Consider the following 22233-nt stretch of genomic DNA (forward strand, 5'->3'; position numbering starts at 1 on the left):
GAAGGTTGCTGCATTGCATTTTTTGTTTCAGTTTTGTATGGGGAGGAAAAAGGGGGCTTTAGAGAGAGGTGCTCTTAAAAAATAAACAATGCCAGTTAAACATACATTTCTATAACTGATTGCCTGTGTGGTTACTTGAAGGGCCTGACTCCTCACTCAGGCAGAAGTCCCAGATCAATGGGGATTTTGCCTGAATGAGGAACATAATATTGAGACCTTACTGTAGCTAAATATGCAAAAATATCTTTCACTTGCTATTATCTTTCGTGTAAATCCAGCATAATAAAATCTAGTGTAGTGGGTTATACGTAACGATAAATAACCCAGGTGCTGTCAGTAGATGTTCAGCTCCAGTGCCTTTAAAACAGCAGGTTTCAGCAGCTGAGACAGCCCGAGTCCTGAGACAGAAATGGTTCTGAGATTAGCTGCCATGCTTACAAAGGTCTGTCCTCACTCAGTGGTTGCAAGCAAATAAGGATTTTTAGGGCCCTGATCATCATCATAAAAACAAATTGCTAGTTCACTTGTTTGTGAATGCAATATTTTAAAGGTGGAAGCATGAAAAACAGTATTCCTGTTTCCAAGCCCTGACTATATCTTCATGCTATTTAACAAACCCCTGTACTTTTGTAGACAGCTCTCAGTTACCACTAGTGATAGACAGCTCTAAAAGTGGTGCAGGGGAGTAAGTCCAACGTGCCCTCAGAAAGGATGAACTCCACCATCCAATGCTGTTGGCCAGTGCCAGGCTTTCTGAGCTATTTTCACTCCGCAGTGGAACTGTGTTGGGGCATGGGGTGGATTGCCTTTAGGTGAAGTAGCTGTTCAGGGGTTCGCAACTGTCTTTTTTGTGTGCTCCCATCCCAAGGGATTTTGTATATCAGCCCAGCAGAGGCTGGTGTGTAAGGAGGTTTGGAGTAGGCTGGGGCAGTAACACTGCATCCACAGTTGCCCATGTGGAGATGCAGTGGCTACTATTCTAGTGCCCTGGAGCGAGGTTGTGTTGCAAGCCAACAGACTGTCTATGCGTTGGGAACTGCACATGTCCCTGTAGTGATGCCTGTACAAAGACAGATTACTGGGGCTTTGCGTGTATGAGAATGGGGATGGGAAGAGGGCAATTTCATCCAAATTGGGTGTACTGTAAAAACCCAGATATATACTAAAAAGGTTCTATAGAAAGGTAAGTGAGCAAGTTACTCAGCCAAAACATTCTATGAGTCTGCATATACCTCTTTACAGTTCAATACAAATGTGGATTTCCTATGGGAATCGCTGCACTGCACCCTACATTCAACACCTTTAAAGAGTTTGGCCCTTTTTCTGATCTCATTTACGCTGATGGTGTTCCAGGAGTAAGCACACTGAAATCAATAGAGTGGCACATGTTTTACACTAGTGTCAGATCAGAATAAGGCCCAGGTGTTCCCTTCTTGACGGAAAACCTGATGAGCTCAAAGTACCTTGTGCTAAGGTTTCCATGAGCGGATACTGTATCATTGATACCATTTTGCCAGACTAAATGATGCTCCACTTTGACAGATTAAATTAATCAGTTTAATTATTCTGTAGTTATATTTATTTTATTGCTCAGTTGTTGTTTTTTCAGTTTTACAAAGAATATATTTCTCTTTTCTCTGCTTTATTAGAATCTACACAAGTCTGCTATAATAAATGATAGAAGACTATGATTATGCTTGGACTTCTATACTATATTCCAGAATTTTTAAGTGCTGAGACATCTTTGGGACTAAATTAAAATATCATTAAACTAGAAAATTTTATGTGCAAGAGATTAAAGGCATTCAAGGGTCTTGCATAGGAGGTTGTGGATCACAAAAAATACTCCAATAGAATTGAAATAGGCAGTGTTGTTAACATACCTATGTAATGTGTGTGAGGTACAACTGAAAAGCTGGAAAATGGGAACTTCTTAATCTTGGATATGGAATGTTCTGCCATGATTTTAACCAGATGAGTTCCCCAAACAGCAAATTAAATTGATGTTGACAGACAGTTTCTGTCAGAAGTAAGGAGTGTTTGTAAGGAGAAAATAGCTACTAGCCTTCCTTACTGTATACATTTCAAAGAGATGGGAAAGGGTGGAAGAAACAGCTGGTTTTGAAACCAGGCCAGTAAAGGCAGTTCAGGCCATCCAAGTTTGATTTACTCTATGGCTCCAACCAGTTTTAAAATGAATCAGACCTGTGCCAGTTGTAACTGGGTTCAAATGAGTATGTGGAAATATACCTTCTCCTGTATGCACACACCAACTCAAAATGCAAGCAAAACCAGTTGGAAAGCTAGAGAGAGAGAGAGAGAAATAAAACACAAAAGAAGGAAGTTTCCACAGTTACATGAAGAAACCCACTAAGAGCTCAGTCACTGATTTTTCACAAGTCCCTAGTGGGGGCATTGTTGTGCTAGTTCAGGTGCAACCTGGGAAACATACTCAAAGTGAGAATCTGCCTCCCGGATTCCACCTGTTCTGTGGAGGAAGCCCCCATACGCCAGGAAGATAGTTGGTGCAGAGTACTTCCCCCAACACTTCAAGGCCTTATGCCCCTTATTCCCTTGCATGGCTGCACAAGGCAGGGCACTACGTGGACTGAAAGAAATGAAGCTATTTAGCACCACAAGTTATGGGTGCCTGAAAGCACTGGGAATGTACAAGCAATTCACGTTGCAATGGGAAATCCATCTTTACAACTGGAAAATGCTTCAGATAAAAGAAATCCAAAATACGGTGAAAAAGAAAGGAGGAAATTCTCACACAGCAAACCAAGAAGTCTTTGCCCATAAACGAGACAAATTCAATACTAGTCCAAGCCCCCAGCCTCCACTGGGATTCAATTTACCTCCTTTTCACAAAAACCTGTCATCTCATATTCAGTATGATAAAGGATTTACATAAGAAATTCTCAGTCACAAAACTGAAGTTAGAGAAAATGCTTATGAGGAAACAATCTTATTTAATTCAAAACTTTCTGTACCACTTTTTTTCTTGTACCCATCCATCATTGATTCAGCATTGTACTTTGAAATTTGCTCAGTGATTTTCTGAGTAGCAGGATTCATGTTATAAATGGAAAATATTTCTACAGATATTGGGCCCTTTGAGTAATGATTGAAGAAACAGAAATAAAATAATATTATCCCAATAAGATTCATTTACCTGTGGACCATTTCCCAGTTTCAAGTGATAACCAAAAACAAGTTCCAGGTTCACTACTTTCTCCATGTTTTCTTCATTTCCACTTGCAGAATCCTATCACAGAAACACAGTGTAAGCAATGACCTCCATTATTAGTCTCTATGAGTTGGTGACAAGCTTCCATTAGACAGTAAGAATTTAATATCCTTGCCTTTTGTATGTTACAAATCTGTTGGCTGGTCAGAGGATACTATCGTCCTCTAATTAATTCCACATAAGAACATAGGAATTGCCGTACAGGGTCAGACTAAAGGTCCATCTAGCCCAGTAGCCTGTCTTGCGACAGTGGTCAATGCCAGGTGCCCCAGAGGGAATGAACAGAACAGGTAATCATCAAGTGATCCATTCTCTATCGCCCATTCCCAGCTATTGGGAAACAGAGGCTAGGGTCACCATCCCAGCCCATCCTGGCTAATAGCTATCGATGGACCTATCCTCCATGAACTTATCTATGTCTTCAAGTCACCAAGGCCTGATGAAATGCATCCTAGAATATTCAAGGAGCTGACTGAGGAGATATCTGAGCCATTAGCAATTATCTATGAAAAGTCATGGAAGATGGGAGAGATTCCAGAAGACTGGAAAAGGGCAAATATAGTGCCCACCTATAAAAAGGGAAATAAGGACTGCCCAGGGAATTTACAGACCATTCAGCTTAACTTCTGTACTAAGAAAGATAATGGAGCAAATAATTAAGCAATCCATTTGCAAACACCCCTAGAAGATAATAAGGTGTTAAGTAACAGTCAGCATGGATTTGTCAAGAACAAATCATGTCAAACCAACCTGATAGCTTTCTTTGACATGGTAACAAGCCTTGTGGATGGGTGGGAAGTGGTAGATGTGGCATATCTTGACTGTAGTAAAGCTTATGATACTGTCTGCATGACCTTCTCATAAACAACTAGGGAAATGCAACCTAGATGGAGCTACTATAAGGTGTGTGCAAAACAGGTTGGAAAACTGTTCCCAGAGAATATTTATCAGTTGTTCACGGTCATGCTGGAAGGACATAATGAGTGGGGTCCCGCAGGGATCAGTTCTGGGTCCAGTTCTGTTCAATATCTTCATCAATGATATAGATAATGGCATACAGAGTACACTTATAAAGATTGCGGATGATACCAAGCTGGGAGGGGTTGCAACTGCTTTGGAGGATAGGATTGTAATTCAAAATGATCTGGACAAACTGGAGAAATGGTCTGAAGTAGATAGGATGAAATTCAATAAGGACAAATGCAAAGTACTCCACTTAGGGAGGAACAATCAGTTGCACACATATACAAAACGGGAAATGACTCCCTAGGAAGGAGTACTGCAGAGAGGGATCTGGGGGGTCATAGTGGACCACAAGCTAAATATGAGTCAACAGTGTAACACTGTTGCAAAAAAAGCAAACATCATTCTCGGATGTATTAGCAGGACTGTTGTCAGCAAGACATGAGAAGTAATTCTTGCACTATACTCTGCGCTGATTGGCCTCAGCTGGAGCACTGTGTCTGGAGCACTTGTTTACCTGCAGCGTCTGCAGGTTTGGCCAATCGTAGCTCTCACTGGCTGTGGTTTGCCGTTCCAGGCCAATGTGGGCTGTGGGAAGTGGTGGCCAGCACATCCCTGCACCACTTCCCGCAGCCCCCATTGGCCTGGAACAGTGGGAGTTGCAATTGGCCGAACCTGCAGACGCTGCAGGTAAACAAATCGTCCCGGCCCACCAGTGGATTTCCAAGATGGGCCGCGTGCCAAAAGTTGCTGATCCTTGGTCCGGATAATACTTAGTCCTGCTATGAGTGCAGGGGACTGGACTAGATGACCTCTCAAGGTCCCTTCCAGTTCTATGATAATTTTATCTAGTTCTTTTTTTGAACCCTGGTTTAGTCTTGGCCTTCACAACATCATCTGGAAAAGAGTTTCACAGGTTGACTGTGCACTGGGAGAAGAAATGCTTGCTTTTGTTTGTTTTAAACCTGCTGCATATTAATTTCATTTGGAGATCCCTAGTTCTCGTGCTATGAGGAGTAAATAACACTTCCTTATTTACTTTCTCAAAATCAGTCATGATTTTATAGACCTCAATCACATTCTCTCTTACTTATCTCTTTTCCAAGCTAGTCTTATTAATCTCTCCTCATACGGAAGCTGTCCCATACCCCTAATCATTTTTGTTGCCCTTTTCTGAACCTTTTCCAATTCCAATATATCTTTTTTGAGATGGGGCAACCACATCTCCATGCAGTACTCAAGATGTGGGTGTACCATGGATTTATATAGATATTTTCTGTCTCATTATCTATCCCTTTCTTAATGATTCCCAACAGTCTGTTTGCTTTTTTGAGTGCCGCGGCACATTGAGTGGATGTTTCCAGAGAACTATCCACAATGACCCCAAGATCTCTTTCTGGAGTGGCAACAGCTAATTTAGACCCCATCATTTTATATGTATAGTTGAGATTATGTTTTCCAATGTGCATTACTTTGCATTTATCAACACTGAATTTCATCTGCCATTTTGTTGCCCAGTCACCCAGTTTTGTGAGATCTCTTTGTAGCTCTTCACAGTCTGCTATCTTCGGTATACATACCAGAACTCACACATTAGCTTGTGTTACACTATATACACTAGCAGCCTATTACAGGGCCAGCTCCTGTGAGGTGTTGAGCACCTTCAGCTCCATATGAAGCTGTTATTTCACAGAACAATGTCATTTTGAGCAGCTGTCCATTGTAACTGGAATTAAGGCTTGAAATCTGCAATGCAGTAAACAATTATGGATTTTCCTTTGACTGTACGATGGACTTTATTTTAAGTGGGTCCCACTGCAATAAAAGCAACTGAATCCTCTGGGGTCTAGTACTCTCTGAGTAGCTGACAGAATTCCTTTGGTTTGATGTATGCAGTGTAGTTGTAGCCATATTGGTTCCAGGAAATTAGAGAGACAAGATGGGTGAGGTAATATCTTTTATTAGAACAACTTCTGTTCATGAGAGAGAGAGTTTTTTACCACAATTCCTAAAGCTTGTCCCTTTCACCAACAGATGTTGGTTCAATAAAAGAAATTACCTCCCCCACCTTGGGTTTCATGGTAAGCTCTACAAGTCAGTTGAGTCTTTATATCTCAACTCCAAAGGAAGGACCCAGGAGGAGGGGTAGACCAGGTCTATCTTTGCTGGTGTCCTACCTGTTGTTGCTGATACCACAAGACCCAAAAGATGTATGGTTAGCATGCAGAGGGCTTAAAAAGGAAACAAAAGAATGGCTAGTATAGTACATAATTATTTTCTCCTGTAGGACAGAGTAAGGAATGATGTGCTCATTATGGTCTGGATTGGGACTACTTTGCTCACAACAATAAGTAGTTACTAACATGATTTCAGTGAATTACTGATGGGAGTAACTGCTCACCCATACAAGTAAGGGGGTCACAATCTGGCCTTATGATATTACCATCATACGTTAACCTGCAAGGCATCCTTCTGTTGTATTAATTCTTTGAACCTCATTGAGAGGGTGTGCTGTTGTGATATTACTCGTTCTGATATGAACACTCACATCGCTAACTTGACCTCAAAAATCTGTCACAAATAGTGACAATGCAGATGTGCACTCTATACTAAGTGTAAGGCCTAGTAGCACAGCCTGGGTACATTTATTGTGTCAAGACAGGTAGCACCTTTTAAATAAATAAATAAATAAATACTTACCTTAATTAATGGTGGGAAATGAAACATGTTTAGGTAATCATGAGTTAACTTCTCAATAGCAGTCTGTAAGAAACCAAACAAACCCAAATTAGATAATAGTTCCTCATGATCTAATAGTGTAAATGCAGGACTGAAAAATAGCACAGTGTGTGCGTAGGGGTGTGTGTCTAACTCATTCAGGGTGTATAGTGTTCTCTGGAGCCAATCTTAATATACAGTTCTGTTCTAAAAGGGACTGTAAAATGTCACCATCTTACTCAGCAGATTTGCCCCCTTGCGAGTATTCAGAGTCAGATCTGCTTAATATAGGGTATGTCTACACTGCAGCTGGGCATGTGCTTTCATGGCTGGATAGACAGACACGTGCTAGCTCTGCAATAGCAGCATAGACAGAGTTAGTATAGGCGGCAGCTACCCAGGGGTTCTAGGTGGGCTTGCACTCAGATGGCTAGCTTGAGCTGCCGCCCATGCTATGCTGGGCTACATTGAAAGTTTTAGCACACTTAGCTCAAGCAGAGCTAGTGCATGTCTGCCTACGGGCACTAGGAAGCACACTCCCAGTTGCAGTGTAGACATACCCTCAATCACAAATATATAGGTTTGTACTGGTTTTTATTCCTGTTAGCCTCACTGAACCAACTCAGCAAGAACTGCATTCTCTATCCCAGGAGTTCTAAACCGTTTCCTTTTGGGGGCCCCACCAGCATGCTATAAAAACTTCATGGCCCAGCTTGAGGGGAGGTGGCTTGAGCTTCAGCTGCAATGTGTGGGGAGAAGCTTCTGCCCTGCAGAACAAAGCGGGCTTGGGGCTTCTGACGCTTGGGGTGAGGAGTCGGCTTGGGACTTTAGCCCCATGGGGCGGGGGGGCTCAGGGCTTCAGCCCCACGGGGCAGCTTCTCCAGGGGCTCCAGCCCCATGGTACCTGGGCTCGGGGCTCTGAGTAGCCATGCTTGGCCGACCCCCAGTTGGGAACCGCTGCTCTATTCCGTGTTCTGCGTTCATTTATTTACCAAGTTTTAATAAGTTGCACCTGAACAACCCCTGCGGAGGGCAATCACACATGTCACTAATGGAACTACTTGGAAACAATGGCGAGCAACCCACAGAAATGCGATATTAATTTGGACTGTAATGCCTTTACTGTGCTGATGCAAAAGATAGATATAACCTAGTGTGACTCTCAGGGCTGACAATCAGACAAAAAGCGTTCTTTTACTAGGAAATGGAGCACATTGTATACAGAATCACTCAGACATAATGGAAGCCCACATTGCCATTTTCAAGACATTTTTCAGAGCAGAACCATGGGTATGTAAGCCATGTTCTGTGACAGTAAGTAAATATTATTACTACTACGTCTGTTACTACTTTCTGGCCAAGGGTTTTGCTGGATTCAGTGTAACTATTAAATAATTAGAGCGATACAATCGCTTGTGGATGAAATAAAGCTCAGACAGCAAAGGAGCCTTACCCACTAGCACTCAATTAGCTGTATAATTACAATTGTTCAAGAATAGTGTGTTTGGTACACAAAGCAGTTTTAAATTAGAAATGATTGGTGAAACTCAAGATGTTCAGAGATTTCAGTTCAAATAAATTTTTGGTGTTTATCCAAACCTCTCTGATTAGGCTGGAAGTCTTGCAAGAACAGGTTCTGTCCTAAGTTTTCCAAAGTTTTCACTTAGGTGGGAGATACTATTAGAAGAGTCTTTTGCAATATTTCCTATTCCTGTCCCAGCCAAAACCCAAAAATGCAGAGGAGCATGGGTATTTTTAAGAGAGGAAAAAAACCCAACAAAGCATCAAAACCTCAAGGTTACCAATCTTTTTGGCATCTCAGAAAGTGTTTAGGTTTGCTTAGGTTTCGGGTGGCTCCAGGCCCCAGCACGCCAAGTGCGTGCTTGGGGCGGCAAGCCGCGGGGGGCGCTCTGCCGGTGCCGTGGAGGGTCCACTGGTCCCATGGCTTCGGTGGACCTCCAGCAGGCATGCCTGCTGTACTTGGGGCAAAATCCCTAGAGCCGCCCCTGGCTTTGGTGCCTATTGCAAGAAGTTCTGGGTATGAATTTTTCTCAGAAAGGTTTTTCCAGCCTTAGCTTTAGATCTTCTCTTATGCTGGATAAAACTGATGATTTCTGTCAACATTTACACTGACATTTACATTACACTGTCAACATTTACTATTGTGATCATCAAGACATGTTGTTAAGATACCTTTAAATGAATGATATGTCCTTTGGAAAGAATTCCCATATCCTTTAAATCTTCTTCTTCTATAAGAAGCAACCGTTTCCCAGTGATATGATTTTCCTTAAACAAGTTGGCATAAACATTCATCTCACCAGAAGCATCACCTTAAGATATGAAAGGTTATACAGAAATCCATAGTGCTCTTCACTGGAAAAAAAAGTTGAATCTGTGAGCTATAATGTATAGTTTACCTTTTCCAACAAGCTGGTGCAGCCAAAAGTACTGTAAAAACAAAAACACACAGTTTTGAAGGTCACACAATTAAAATGTATAGGTTACAGAACCTCAAAACACAAAAAAATGTAATGCTCATAATTCAATTTTAAAACAAAAATTAAAAGTCTTTTTAGTGGTGGGACAAGGGAATCAAATTTCTCCATTATATATACTTTCCCTTCTGCTTTGCAGCCATTTTCTCAGTTTATTATTGCTTTTTAATTGCTACTGCTCCTAATGTAGATTTAGCAATTTGTTGTGTTATAAATGGGACGAGTTCAGCAGCTCGGACCATTACTACTTTGCATTGGCTTTTCAGTTAGTCCTTCAGTAACCTTTAGTTAAAAGACCACGTTATACATTATGTATCAGAAGACTGCTAAGAGGGATATTAAAACCGCTATAATACACTGACGTGTTTGAGATAAACATCTAAAATTTCTTGCTTATCAATTAACTTGAACGAATGTTCAAAATATGATCTAAAGTTAGTATCGTAGCTAGTCCCCTAAAAGCAATTACATTTTGTATTTTATATGAAAGTGGTTTCCCATCCCCCTTTTTAGAATCTTAACTTAAAATGAATCCCAGTCCTCTTGGATTGGGCAAAGAGACTATGATGTTTGCTGTCCTCTTTTTCTCCTGACACTGGTGAGGTATGCATTCTTACAGCACTTCAGTGTTTCTTGGTTCATGCCTATGACAATTCAGCGGCATATCCTGATAAACTGCCAAGCCAAATGCTTTAACAGGCCTCTGAGCATGTGACCATTTCACCAAGGCAATAAAGTACTTCCTCTGTCAGGATAGGGTCATTTTAAAATCTTTTTTGGAACAGGAATTTTAAAAATTTACAGTGTTAGAATCTTGTCGAGAGATTTCTCAAATTACTACAATCTAGATTTCATTTACTATGATGTGCATCAGTTTTCTTTTATAGCTACATCAAAACAATGCTGACTGAATTAGTACAAAATGCTTACCACATCTTCTTCGGTCCACGCGCAAATATCAAAGGAAGGCAGCAACTGTATGAGAAATATGAATTGAAAAGAGTAATATTGCTCTTCTTGTCCGATCAGGTCTCCCCCTAATTTTACTTCAGTGGCTGATTTTATTTGGCACCTCCTCTCCAGCTAAGGCCATAAGCCTCCTGGTTGTGATGAGGACTTTCCTCATTATTCCATGGATTACTGCACAAACTGCCATCAAAGTAGCATTCCTCAGGCTTCAGTGATATTACAGCAGTGATGGAATAGTCCCAACACCTCCAGGGGGCAAAACTACTCAGGAGATCACTAAGTAACAAAAGCAGTCTTGGAATTTTGTCACCAGCCACATCCCCACAAGTGGGACTCACTAGCCACCACTTTTTCCTTGTGTTTCACCATCACTTTTACTATTGCTTGACTCCAGTAGTGAAAGGTGTGTCTTGGTTTTTCCCAATATCAGCTGGGAGGGAGATATTCTGTAGAGTGAATGAAGCAGTCACTGCATGAAAAGGAGAGCACGACTGACTTGGGACTGGGCCACTGCAGCTAGTCTTCCTTACTGATTAAGGTCCAAGGTTGTTTGTCCCCTTTTACTCTTTGGTTACCGCCTACACCTGCATGATCATTCCTTTTGGGAGCTGTGGAACAAAACCTGAAGGGGACACTTCACAGACAGCTGAATGCCACAGCCCCATGTATGTGGTACGCTTTGTTACATGAAGAGGGGAATCCTGATCCTTCAAGTATGAGGGGATCAAACCAGGATCTACTTGATACATGAGGGGATGGCTGTGTCAATGAAACCCAGGAATGGTTAGAAGATGACACAGTGAATGATCTCACTGAGATAGTAACGTTCATCTAACCAGCTAAAGAATGGGTTATTCTAAGCTATAGTCTCTTCTCATTGGTATCCTGTTAATTAGATGTATCTGAATTGACAGTACCACCCAAACGCTTGCCACCATACTCTGGATGAAAATTTATTGAATTACTCAGCTACCAAACTGTAATTCAGATTTTACTGGTCAACCCTCAGTCTTTGTGGTCTCCTTACATTGTGGGCTATGCAAGCCTACAAGCATCCTAGTGCCCAACCTCTTGTCAGTTTCAGTTCCTCCTCTCCAGAATTCCTCCCTCACACCTGAAAGACTTTGTGCCTATGCATGGCAGCCACCCCATCTGTTCAAATAGTTATCTATTAGTCTCCTCCTTTTCCTGACCCTGCAGACTGTGGGACAACAGGCCAAGGTGCCTCCCACAATGACTTCCACCCAAGTGACAAGACTTTCTGCTCTTCCCATATAGACTCCCACTGATGGATTCATGACTGTCCTACACTTGTTTCCTGTGTCCTGAACTACAGCCTCTGCTGAACACTGCAAGATGCACAGAGGAAAGCAACCCTCTCCCACGCCAGTGCATTGACCAATCTGCTTCTAGGGAAAATTCCTTCCTCACCACAAACCATTTTATCAGATCATCCCTGTGATGACCACTTGACCCTCCCCCACACCTGCCCCACTGCCCACCCCTTCCTGCCATAACTCTTCCAGGACAGAAATGGCCACCTCAGATGGACAAAGCCAACGATGCCTGAGCTAAGTGGTCACTGGGATGAGAAGCTGGCTTTCACTGCCACATGGAAAGGTAAGTTTCCCTCGTCCCCCTAACTTCTCCACATGTGGGCCAAGCTTCATAAGCTACCAATTACAAGTCAGGAAAATCCAGAAAAGAAGTGACAGTTGAATTGGGGCGGAGAGAGTTGTAGGGTGGAAGGGGTCCATCTATTGCTGGCAACTAGGTGGGGCAGGATCTGGCAAACCATGATGACCCTTGTGAAGGCAGAGACCCACAATATTTGCAATAAATAATTAACAACATAACTGCCCTTAAATTCCAAATGGGCTGGTGTTTTCCTTTCCATTGGGAACCGCGGGTACAACAGTTTGCTGTATTTCACTGTGTATTCTACCATCGCACAAGGTCAATATTCCATTCCTGCTTACACACAGTGACTGTCCAGATGATTCCCATTTTTAGGAGAGGAAAATTAGTGATGTGAAATGCTAAATATATTTACAAACAAATAAATAAAGAGAAAAAAGGGGAAAATGCCACACCCTGCATAATATGAAAAAGATCAAAGCAGAAGGCAATGAGGAATCCCTTTAACAGCAGCAGTTTACACAAGAACACAGAAGCATAAAAATTTACTGTCAAAATGTTTATTGCAAAATAGAAGTTTGGAACAAAGAGAAGCAAAGGAAAAAACTTCACATCAAAATCAAGTTCATGACACCAACTAAGAAAATTGAATACATTACATTTTTTTTTTAAACTTGAAAACCAAATCCATACTGTGAACAAAGCAAGACATCACATGTTAAGTGCGGTGAAGAAAACGACTGACTACTGAAAGTCTTACCACAAGAGGGTGTAACACTGCATGTTCCATACAAATTAGCTAGTCAGTTTACACCACAATAGTTTTGGCACAGGTTTTTCTCAGCATAGTATTTCAGTAGGAAAGGATGAAGTTTTCTAACGCTGTGAAAATATTTTCTATTCAAATTTCATTTGCTCACACTTGGAGTATAAATAGAATCATTTCCTAGTATTCAGTACAAAAACTTTTTAAAGAGTGCAAAAGCAAGAAAATGCAGTGGACTATATCTGACTTTAAAAGTCAGCAGAATATTTTGCACACAACGTAAAATGTTTAATGTAGGTTGTTGATGCTACAGTCCTGAAACTAAATCTTCACACACCAGAAACCTCTATACAGACTTCATAGAGTGCACTACCTTGAAGTCGGGGGAAAAATGCATTCCTCTCCAGATTTCTATTGGTACATTTTAAGGACTGTAAAAATTACTGCATGTCCTGTGAGCCTATTTTGCTATATGAAAGTTGGAAGAACAGAATGGATTCTCTATTGGCCTGTAATTAAACCTCTGTCAAGTTGGAAGTGTTAATAAAAACCTGTAAAAGATGCCTTATTGCAAAAACAGGAAATAGCTTACCAAAGATGTACAGTAACTTTGTTAGTTACTTATTAGCTTTATTATGTGTGCTGTGGATTTACTGCTGCTGATAGCAATATAAATCATTAATGTATCAATATTTAGTTAGAATAACTGCTTTAAGATCTATAATGAAATGAAATCAAACTCTAACAAAATACTGCAAATGATAAATGAACAAATCAAGAACATGACCATGTGCCGAAGAGCTACTTCAGATCTCATGTCTCAAAAATCCCAAGCATCTAGAGAAGACTAAGTCCAAGTATTACAATTAACAAATATAGCCAAGCTGATCAAGCTATCCCAAACACTCCACAAACGATATAAGCCCTGAAACTAAGTCCTCAGATCTAAGCACTGGATCTCAAAACAATTGCTATTCTAAAGCATTAGTATTATTACAGTTAGAAAAGTGACTACATTAAAATAGTCTTACTCAGCATATCTATTCCCTGCAACTTTTCCAAGTCTGAAAGAATGAGAACTGGGTTAGGAGTCTGGAAATCCTGAGTTCGAATCCCAGCTCACTATGTGGCTTTGGGTAAATAAAAGGGCTAAACTCTGAGTTCCTCAGGTCAGGAAATATACCCCACTAAAGCCAGTGTTAGTTTAAGTATAATGACTGAATGAAAACTAGAGGTTCAGATCTGGCCTTTAACTTCTCTATATCAGCTTCCCCAGCTGTGAAATAGAATAACAACACTTTACCTTATCTGCCTCATAGGGCTCTGGGAGGATTCATTAGTTAACTTTTGGTTAATATTTTGATCATATGACATGCTATGTTAACTGTTAACTATTATTAGCAACTATTGTGGACACTTTGGTGTTTGGATAGATTAAAAAACCAAGTTTAATCCTACTAGCACTGCAGAGCAAAATCAAGGGTGGAAGATCAAAATGGTTTTGTTCTGCCTCCATAACTGTCAACCAAAATCTTTCAAAATTAAAATATATTGAGGACATTTGAGGCAAAAACAACATAGCTGGACAGTCAAGCACAATTTATTTGTGACTTGTAAACTGAACACATTTGGCACGACAGTCATTATAGGAGAATAAAAAAAATAGATGTCATTTTTTAAGCCAAGCTACTATTTTGAATATAACCATACTTTAACGGAATCACAACAGAAAGTTTGGGAAAAGCCTTGAACTTAGTAGATCTTCCTTTTACAACAATTCTAGGACCTTTCTACTTTTTCTTTATTTCTTTATTTCTCAATAGATCTTTATTAGAGTTGGCTAAAAAATAGAGACAATTCATGAAAATGCTGTCCTTCTTTTTCATTGAAAAATTAAATTTAAATTCTTTTTACCAGCTCTGCTCTCTGTGTATAAGATGCCAAATTATTCCATTTATTATGCTCAAATAACTCCTATTCACTTTAATGAGAGATGCATGAGAATATCTGTCCTCAACAAAAAAGTGATGTGATAGAGTAGTGTTGGAATATTTTATTAGGCGAAGATTTAAATCAAGAAGTGGATTTGCACATTTAATTAAAATCAACACGTATGTGTATAAAGTGGATTGAGATTATTAGGTGCTTTAAAAGTGCAAAGTATCAGTATCAGTGCTAAGAAGGGATAGTTTTATTTTTGCATTTCTAAACATACTGAGTTCAATTCTGACTTCAGTTACAGTTGTGCATCTCTACACTAGAAATATGGTACAGTAGTTTAACAGACGCATATTAGATTATAAAAATCCTTCAATTTTTCCCGCCTGTAGTATAGTGGTTATAAAAATAATGTTGCTGCGGTAGCTGTTAGCAGGTGACTTAAAAAACAATACAAATCTGTATTTGGAAGTAGCTTGTTTGCTGCCCCTTTTCTATTCTCTGTCCCTCTCCCCACCCTCAGTCACTTTGTTTAGTGCTCCTAAAACGCTATTACCACTGATTTTGTAGGAGCAAATTTCACTTAGACTAGATACAGCAAATTATCCCAATAAGAACATGTTGCACTGTTCAGTGTTGAAATTACAAATTTTTAGTAGCATGAAAAAATTGCCCCCGATATCACAAAGACAATGGACTTGAACCTGCTAGCAAGGAGGTGGAACCTGGCTCAAATTCTATACATTTCATACAGTTAAGGGCCCAAACTTGTGAGGTGCTGCGCATCTTTAGCTCCAGTTGAACTCAAGCATAGTTGAAAGCACTGAGTGAGGAATGAGGAAGCTAGCTACCTTTCGCATCTCAAAGATTGCCCTTGTCACCCTAGAACAGCTAATTTTAAAACTTCTCAAGAACTTTTTCTCTTATTTATAAATAGTAGAATATAATGTTCCAAACTCTTGGAGATCCAATTTCAGACCTGCTATCAAGTAATGATTCTACTTTCTAAGGTATTTAAATAGCACTAATCGCCATTTTTCAAGAGAGAAACACCATCAACACATGGCACTTAGGAGTTTAATTATCCCCTCAAATCCAACTGAACATGAAAGTAACCCTTTTCTTTAAAAATTTTTGCCCTTCTTTATTTGCAAACGTTTTACAATGGGCCTTTCTTCTGCACCTGTAGGTGTGAATGTATCTGCTTCTTTCTCTCTTTCTGTGCCACCACCAAAGAGTTCATCAGGAAAATACATTCACTCCTCCGGGCAGAGTGTTTGTCGGGTAATTACTGCAGCAGATACTTATAGACTCAATTTTAGAATGAATCATAACAACAGTGGCAATATTTTTAAACGATTTCACAGCAGAAAAATGGATATTTAAACTTTAGAGAATATTCTTCACGTCATCACTGAGAATTTAGCTTAAGCCACATTAGGAGGGCTCAAATTCTCTCTCCCCCCTGTTCTGGGAAGGACAGTGATAAATGGTTTAATAATTACAGCAAAATAAAAAATTGCTGTAAATAACCTAAGACCAATTTTGCTCTCAGCTAAACCGGAATAAATCCAGAGTAAATCCATCAAAGTTAATGAGATTTCCAGGATTTACACCAATGCAACAGAAAACCAGTGAGCTTGTAGACTACCACAATGCAATTAGGTGGTGAGGTTTTATTGTAAGTGACTGTACTAAAGACTGAATTTCAGAAACTAAAGAGAAAGAGAGAAAAGAACATTTATACAAACTATTTATTACCAGTGATTGTCTGTATTCAGTTGCTGTTTCTTAAACTGTGTGTTTGAACGGGCTTTATTTTTCTCAACCCTGCTTGGCCTTCTTAGTAATTTATTTATGATATCACAGGATATTGCCTTGAAAATGATTGAGAAATCACAAATTTAGCAAAATAACTTCACTGTAGCAGTCAGAAAGAATGGATTGTATAGGAAAAGCCCACATGGAAACACAAATATATTCATATGATCAACAATAAAACAGGTAAAGAAAACTACAAAAACAAAAGAAAAGTAATGGATGTATGTTTAAGTAAAATAGGTGTTTAAATTCCTCCACTGTTGTCAGATCGTAAACATATTCAGCCACAGAAGTTTCTGTAATCAGACACCAAATATTACAGCATAAATGTAAGCTGCAGCTATATTTTTGGGGTTTTAAAAATCTCAATTTGTTTTGAAATTTTTGTTCCAAATTTCAGCAAAGCAAAAATAGGTCAACACAATTTTAAAACCAACAAGATATATTTTTAACATACAAATATGACTGGCCTAGAAAAATGTAGTGTTTTTGCTTTTGTTTCTCTTACAGGATTTAAAACAGACCAAAATGACAGGATGATTTTTCTGAAACTTTATTGCTTTTATTTGCTAGAAACCAATTTTAGACTTAATTAGTTTTCTAATTTCATTCATTAGAATCACTTGTATCATCAAAATCATCATCATCATCATCATCATCTGACCAGTCAAATTCTCTGAAACCCACAGCCATGTTGATTTTCTTCCCCTTTCTCATAGAGGTGGTTTTAGAAGAATTCTTTTTGGCTTGCATGTTTATCTGCATTCCAGAATGCAGGACAGATCCTGCTTGGTTCATAGAGAAGATACCCCCAAAGCCCTTCATCATCAAGGCCTGCAGACTTTGGTTCATGCCAGCTACCTCCCCGTTACTTGTTGCTGTGATCTGACATGACATCTCTGCACTGTTTGATTCCTCTGTTTTAGTTTCAAAGTAAGACTCCTGAGACATTCTTGCACCAATAGGTAAGAAAAGCTATTTAAAGGAGGAAAGGACAGAGTAAAAAGGAAAGTTAGAACCAATTCAATTCAAGGCAAAAAAGACACTACCAGATTAGTTAGCAATAAACAGAAAGCACAATGATTAGTGAATCAAAACATGGAGCTTGAGTAAGAATTCATTAAAACAGACTTGGCTTAAATTTTTTTAAAATGAAAGAGCAAAATCACCACCAAACAGTGTGCAAAGGACCACAGGTCGCCCACCTTTCATGTTGAAAGTAAGTTCCAACTTTTTAATCTCTCATTTTGTACCATACAACATAATTGACAACATGTCTCTAACCCATGCGGACTTTACACACAGGAATCTGGGTACAAGCAGAGCCATGTCTCGATTGAGTTGCTTAATTTTAGTATTCAGAATTGAACAATAAATCAACTTAGGGTTAAAGAACCCAGACAAGACTCTGGTGCAGAGTGAAATGTTTTTATCCAGAGGTCAGAAGATACCACAGCAGTAATGTGTATGTAGATCTAGACAGATTGAATTACCTTTTTGTTCACCATTTTTGAGGTCACAATCAAAAGGAGGGTTATAGACCAATCCTACCACCATTAAAGTCAGAGACAAAATTTTTACCAACTTCAACGGAAGTAAGAGCAGGTCTCTAGTTCTGGACTATTAATAAATTGCTTCTGTAAACCTACATTTGGTGCGTTTCTGTATACTCTGCAATACAAGGCATTGCGGATTTAATCTCCACCTACACATCAGGGCATTATCCTGACCTAGGTTGTTACTACCATTTTTTTCCAACAGAATGAAAAATGTCCTCTGGAGCTAAATCACGATTAATGCCTCTTCAAGGAGGCCAAGCTAGTAACTTCTGTGACATACCTGCTCTCCACAGTGAGCAAGAGCTCTGGTGTTGGATTCAAAATTAACAGCATGTTATGTTGTTTCTGTACTGCTGAAATGGCTTTTATTTCCAAAGCTGTTTTCCAAACTAAGTTTGTATTGCTTTCCAGACATCTTGCTTAACCTAATCACAACTGCTCAGTCTGTTTTCTGCTCATAATTTGTTACTGGGAAAATTATTACAATGGGGTGGAACCCACGGGGAACCATTAAATCATTCTCCTTAAATCACAGAGCTCTAGCTATGAAGATATGATGCCTCTTACTTAAGATTTAATTTTATAAGCTGCAAGCTGTATAGGAAAAAAAAAATCACATATGTCACCTTCCACCATAAAATCTTACTCAGTACAAAAAAAGCAAGGCTCCCATTTATGGGGGTTTAGGGAGTAGTACTTAGAAATCTTGAGCATAGTTTCAGGGTGCCTAGATTATACTACTCTGATAGGAGAGAGCGATTTAAGCCCCTATGTGGGAATTTTAGGCATATCAGAATCCTCCTTATGCATGGGAGGAGTCCCCCATAAAAAATCTACAAAGCTACTACACTGTCCTCCTTCAAGTGTTTCTCTAAATCTCACCTCCGTCATGATGGCTACACAACATCTGACAATGGCTAGGCAGCTGATGTGCTGTGACTACTATTCATTACGCTAACTATAATTACCTCACTGTTCCTTGTGTTCCCTCATGTATTTGTTGTACCCACCTGTTGCCTCTTGTCATATACGAAGACTAAAGCCCAGATTTTTAAAGGTGTTTGGGTGTTGCTGAAATCAGCATTGCAACGCCAAACTAATGTAAAATCTGAAGTCTCACTTTCACAAAGGATTTGGGCACTTGCGATTTTAAGGCCCACTGGGGTATGTCTACACTGCAATTAAAAACCTGTGGCTGGCCCGTGACAGCTGACTCAGGCTGCGGGGCTGTTTACCTGCACTGTAGACTTCCGGGCTAGGGCTGGAGCCCAGGCTCTAAGACCCTTTGAGGTGGGAGGGTCCCTTAGTTCAGGCTGCAGCCTGAGCCCAGAAATTTATACCGCAATTAAACAGCCCCTTAGCCCAGGCCCCATAAGCCTAAGTCAGTTGGCACAGGCCAGCTGTGAGTTTTTAATTGCGGTGTAAACATACCCATTGTTTGGGATGGGTTTTAGGCTCCTAAGTGCCTAAATCCCTTTTGAAATGAAACAGGCGTTGCAATATTTAGTGCAGAAATGCCTAGAGACCTTTCAAAATCTGTGTTTAAGAGCTCGCTGGGGGAGTGTGACAGAGTGCAGGGAGTGAACTCTGATCATCCCAGAGGAAGCTGATTGAGGTAATTATCTAATCAGGCTGGTGGAATGGGTGGACTAAAGATTCAATTAGCCCATCAGCCCACGACTGATAAAGATGGACGGAAAGGAAGAGCTGGGGACAGTTAGCCCTCAGTTAGAAGAGGGCTAACTGAGCCCAGTCACATGGAGTCCTCAGGGAGGGGAGACCTCGGTTCCCCTCAGGTCTGAGGGAGAGGGCCAAAGAACCATAGATACTGTAAATCTCCTGTTGCACAGGGACTGTTGTGCTAATGGCACAGGAACTTAAAATAAAAGGGCGCTGTAAATGCACAGCCACTGGAGTCCATGCAATGTCTGTGGGAACGGAAGGATGCCCTGTTACAAGGAGGGACTGTCTTTATGTTATGAGTGTGCGGTGCCTAGCACAAAAGAGCCCTGCTCCATCACTGGGTTTCCAGTTGCAACCACAATAGAAATCCATAATATTTTTTTTAAATGGCCAGACCTAAGCACATTGCCATCCAAGTTAATTCTGAATTTGGTGCACACCTTCACGCGGGGCGGCTCTATGTTTTTTGCCGCACCAAGCACAGCAGTCACGCGCTTGCTGCGCTGGTGCCTGGCGCCGCACCTGCCTTCACCAATCCCTCCCAGTTTCCTTCCTCTAGCACACCCAGCTCAGGGGAACCTACCCATTCCCCTCTCTGTGGCCTTTCCTCCTTCAGGTGAGTGTCCTGTTGTGGAACCAGTGTGTGCAGCGGGTTATCTTTTATTCTCCAAATTAGCCACAGATTCCTTTGTGCAGCAGTGCTTTATAAGAGATGTTGTGGCCACAGACTATCAGACTCAAAAAGTGCCAGAGCAGAGACCAGGTTCATGCAGGGGTAGGGAGAAACTCTGACGTTAAAAGAAGAGCTGCTCAGGACTGGCCCCTTAAATGTGGCAACCATCTATTCAGATTATGCCTAACACAGCTCGATTCCCAGAACAGTTTCCCTGTGCTTGTTCCTGTGCATTAACACATGCGTCCCATTAACTTCAAACACATCTACTTGCTTCACCTACAGTAGATTTCTCTTCAAGCAAACTCCATGGAGCAAGTGGGCTTTATTTCAAAAAAATCTTTTGGGTGCTACCACACTAAAAGACTGAGGAGTAGAGAGACTTGTGGCATTCTGGATGGATCACACCCTTCAAAACCCATGGAGCCCAGGGATCTTTGAGGAAAGAATCTCCAACCATTGCAGATCCTCAGGCTCCTGTGCTGTTCTCTGGGGTGCCCCGCTAGCAGTGCAGTTCCCTCGTGCTTCCCCTACGTTTTTGCATCCAAGGGGAGCAGACTGCATGGACTGTCAGTAAAGTTGCTCATGAGTAAGGCTACAATTTAGTCATGGGTATTTTTAGTAAAAGTCATGGTCAGGTCACCAGCAATAAACAAAAGTTTACAGCCCATGACCTGTCCATGACTTTTACTAAAAATACTCATTACTAAATCTCTGCTCCTGGGCCCCGCTGCTCTGGGGGCCTCTGCTCCAGCAGTGGGGACTGACTCCCCCAGTGGTCCACTGCTCCAAGGCCCCCGGGGACCACTTTCCCGATGGCCTCCAGGGCCACCGCCCTGAGCTGCTGCTCTGGCCATCCCCAGGACCACTGCTGCTTAGGTTGTCCCTGGGGCCGTCTTGGGGTGCTCCCTGGGACGGCTACTGCTCCGGCGGTTCCCGGGGCCAGCCGCACCAGCCACTGCTGAGGATCTCCCAGACTGTAGGCATCAGTTGAGCACTGACAGATTCATAGCTGGAAACCAGACCTGCTCACCTCTAAGTTAATATTGTTTAAGATAGGTGATAAAGATGTGTTTAGACTCTATAAAATGCTCATAAGTTTCTGCGTGCATTAATCTTACTTGTAATGTCTATCCCATGCTGCAAGGTAATATGAAAGTTTTGCTTTTAATTGTAAAAATACCTGCTCTGAATTTGTGAATCTGGGCAAGAAGGGAGTGGTTTCCCTGTCCACCAAGAAGGACTCTCAAGACTAAATGGGGCACTGTAGGATAAAAACTTAGTTGATTGCCCCATCCACCCATGAAGAAGTTACGTGCAGGAGCCCTCATCCCATCGATTTTAACTCTGGGGCAAGGTCATATAAAGATCCTCACAAGAAGAAACACTTCTCTCTCTGCAGTTTGGCCTCTCACAAGAGCTGGAGCTAAGCAAAAGCAGCAATCTCCTGGCTCAACCTCGATTAGCCCTAAAAGACATTCAGCACTGACAGCTTACTTCATCTGTCACCTTTTGGAACCATAGATTGTAACTCATTTATGCTTATACGTTGTCTGCTTTAACATGCAAATAACACTCTCATTTCTTTTTCCTAGTTAATAAGTACTGAGTTTGTTAACTATAGGATTGGCTACCAGCATTGTCTTTGGTGTGAGATCTAAGGTATACATTGATCTGAGATAAGTCTGGTCTCTTGGGACTGGGAACTTGTGATTTTTGGTGCAAGTGACCATTTATCACTAAGTCCAGCATGCCTG

At 40.9% G+C, this 22233-nt stretch overlaps 1 protein-coding gene across 4 annotated transcripts in view; it reads right to left on the reverse strand.

Moving 5' to 3' along the window:
• Positions 1–22233, reverse strand: part of MAP3K20 (mitogen-activated protein kinase kinase kinase 20) — a 564831-nt gene that overhangs the window by 449085 nt on the left and 93513 nt on the right. For 2 of the 4 annotated variants that reach the window (XM_050969007.1, XM_050969008.1), the window contains exons 12-16: positions 10360–10404; positions 9352–9382; positions 9125–9264; positions 6914–6976; positions 3176–3268 (exon numbers count right to left, since the gene is read on the reverse strand). In XM_050969007.1, coding sequence (XP_050824964.1) covers positions 3176–3268; positions 6914–6976; positions 9125–9264; positions 9352–9382; positions 10360–10404 — 372 coding nt within the window. Of the gene's footprint in view, positions 1–3175; positions 3269–6913; positions 6977–9124; positions 9265–9351; positions 9383–10359; positions 10405–12580; positions 17537–22233 lie in introns of those variants that run through there. The other 2 variants (XR_007776452.1, XM_050969009.1) reach the window with 2 other exon arrangements.

The sequence above is a fragment of the Gopherus flavomarginatus genome, chromosome 10 (genome assembly GCF_025201925.1).
Source record: "Gopherus flavomarginatus isolate rGopFla2 chromosome 10, rGopFla2.mat.asm, whole genome shotgun sequence".
NCBI classification, from domain to species: Eukaryota; Metazoa; Chordata; order Testudines; family Testudinidae; genus Gopherus; species Gopherus flavomarginatus.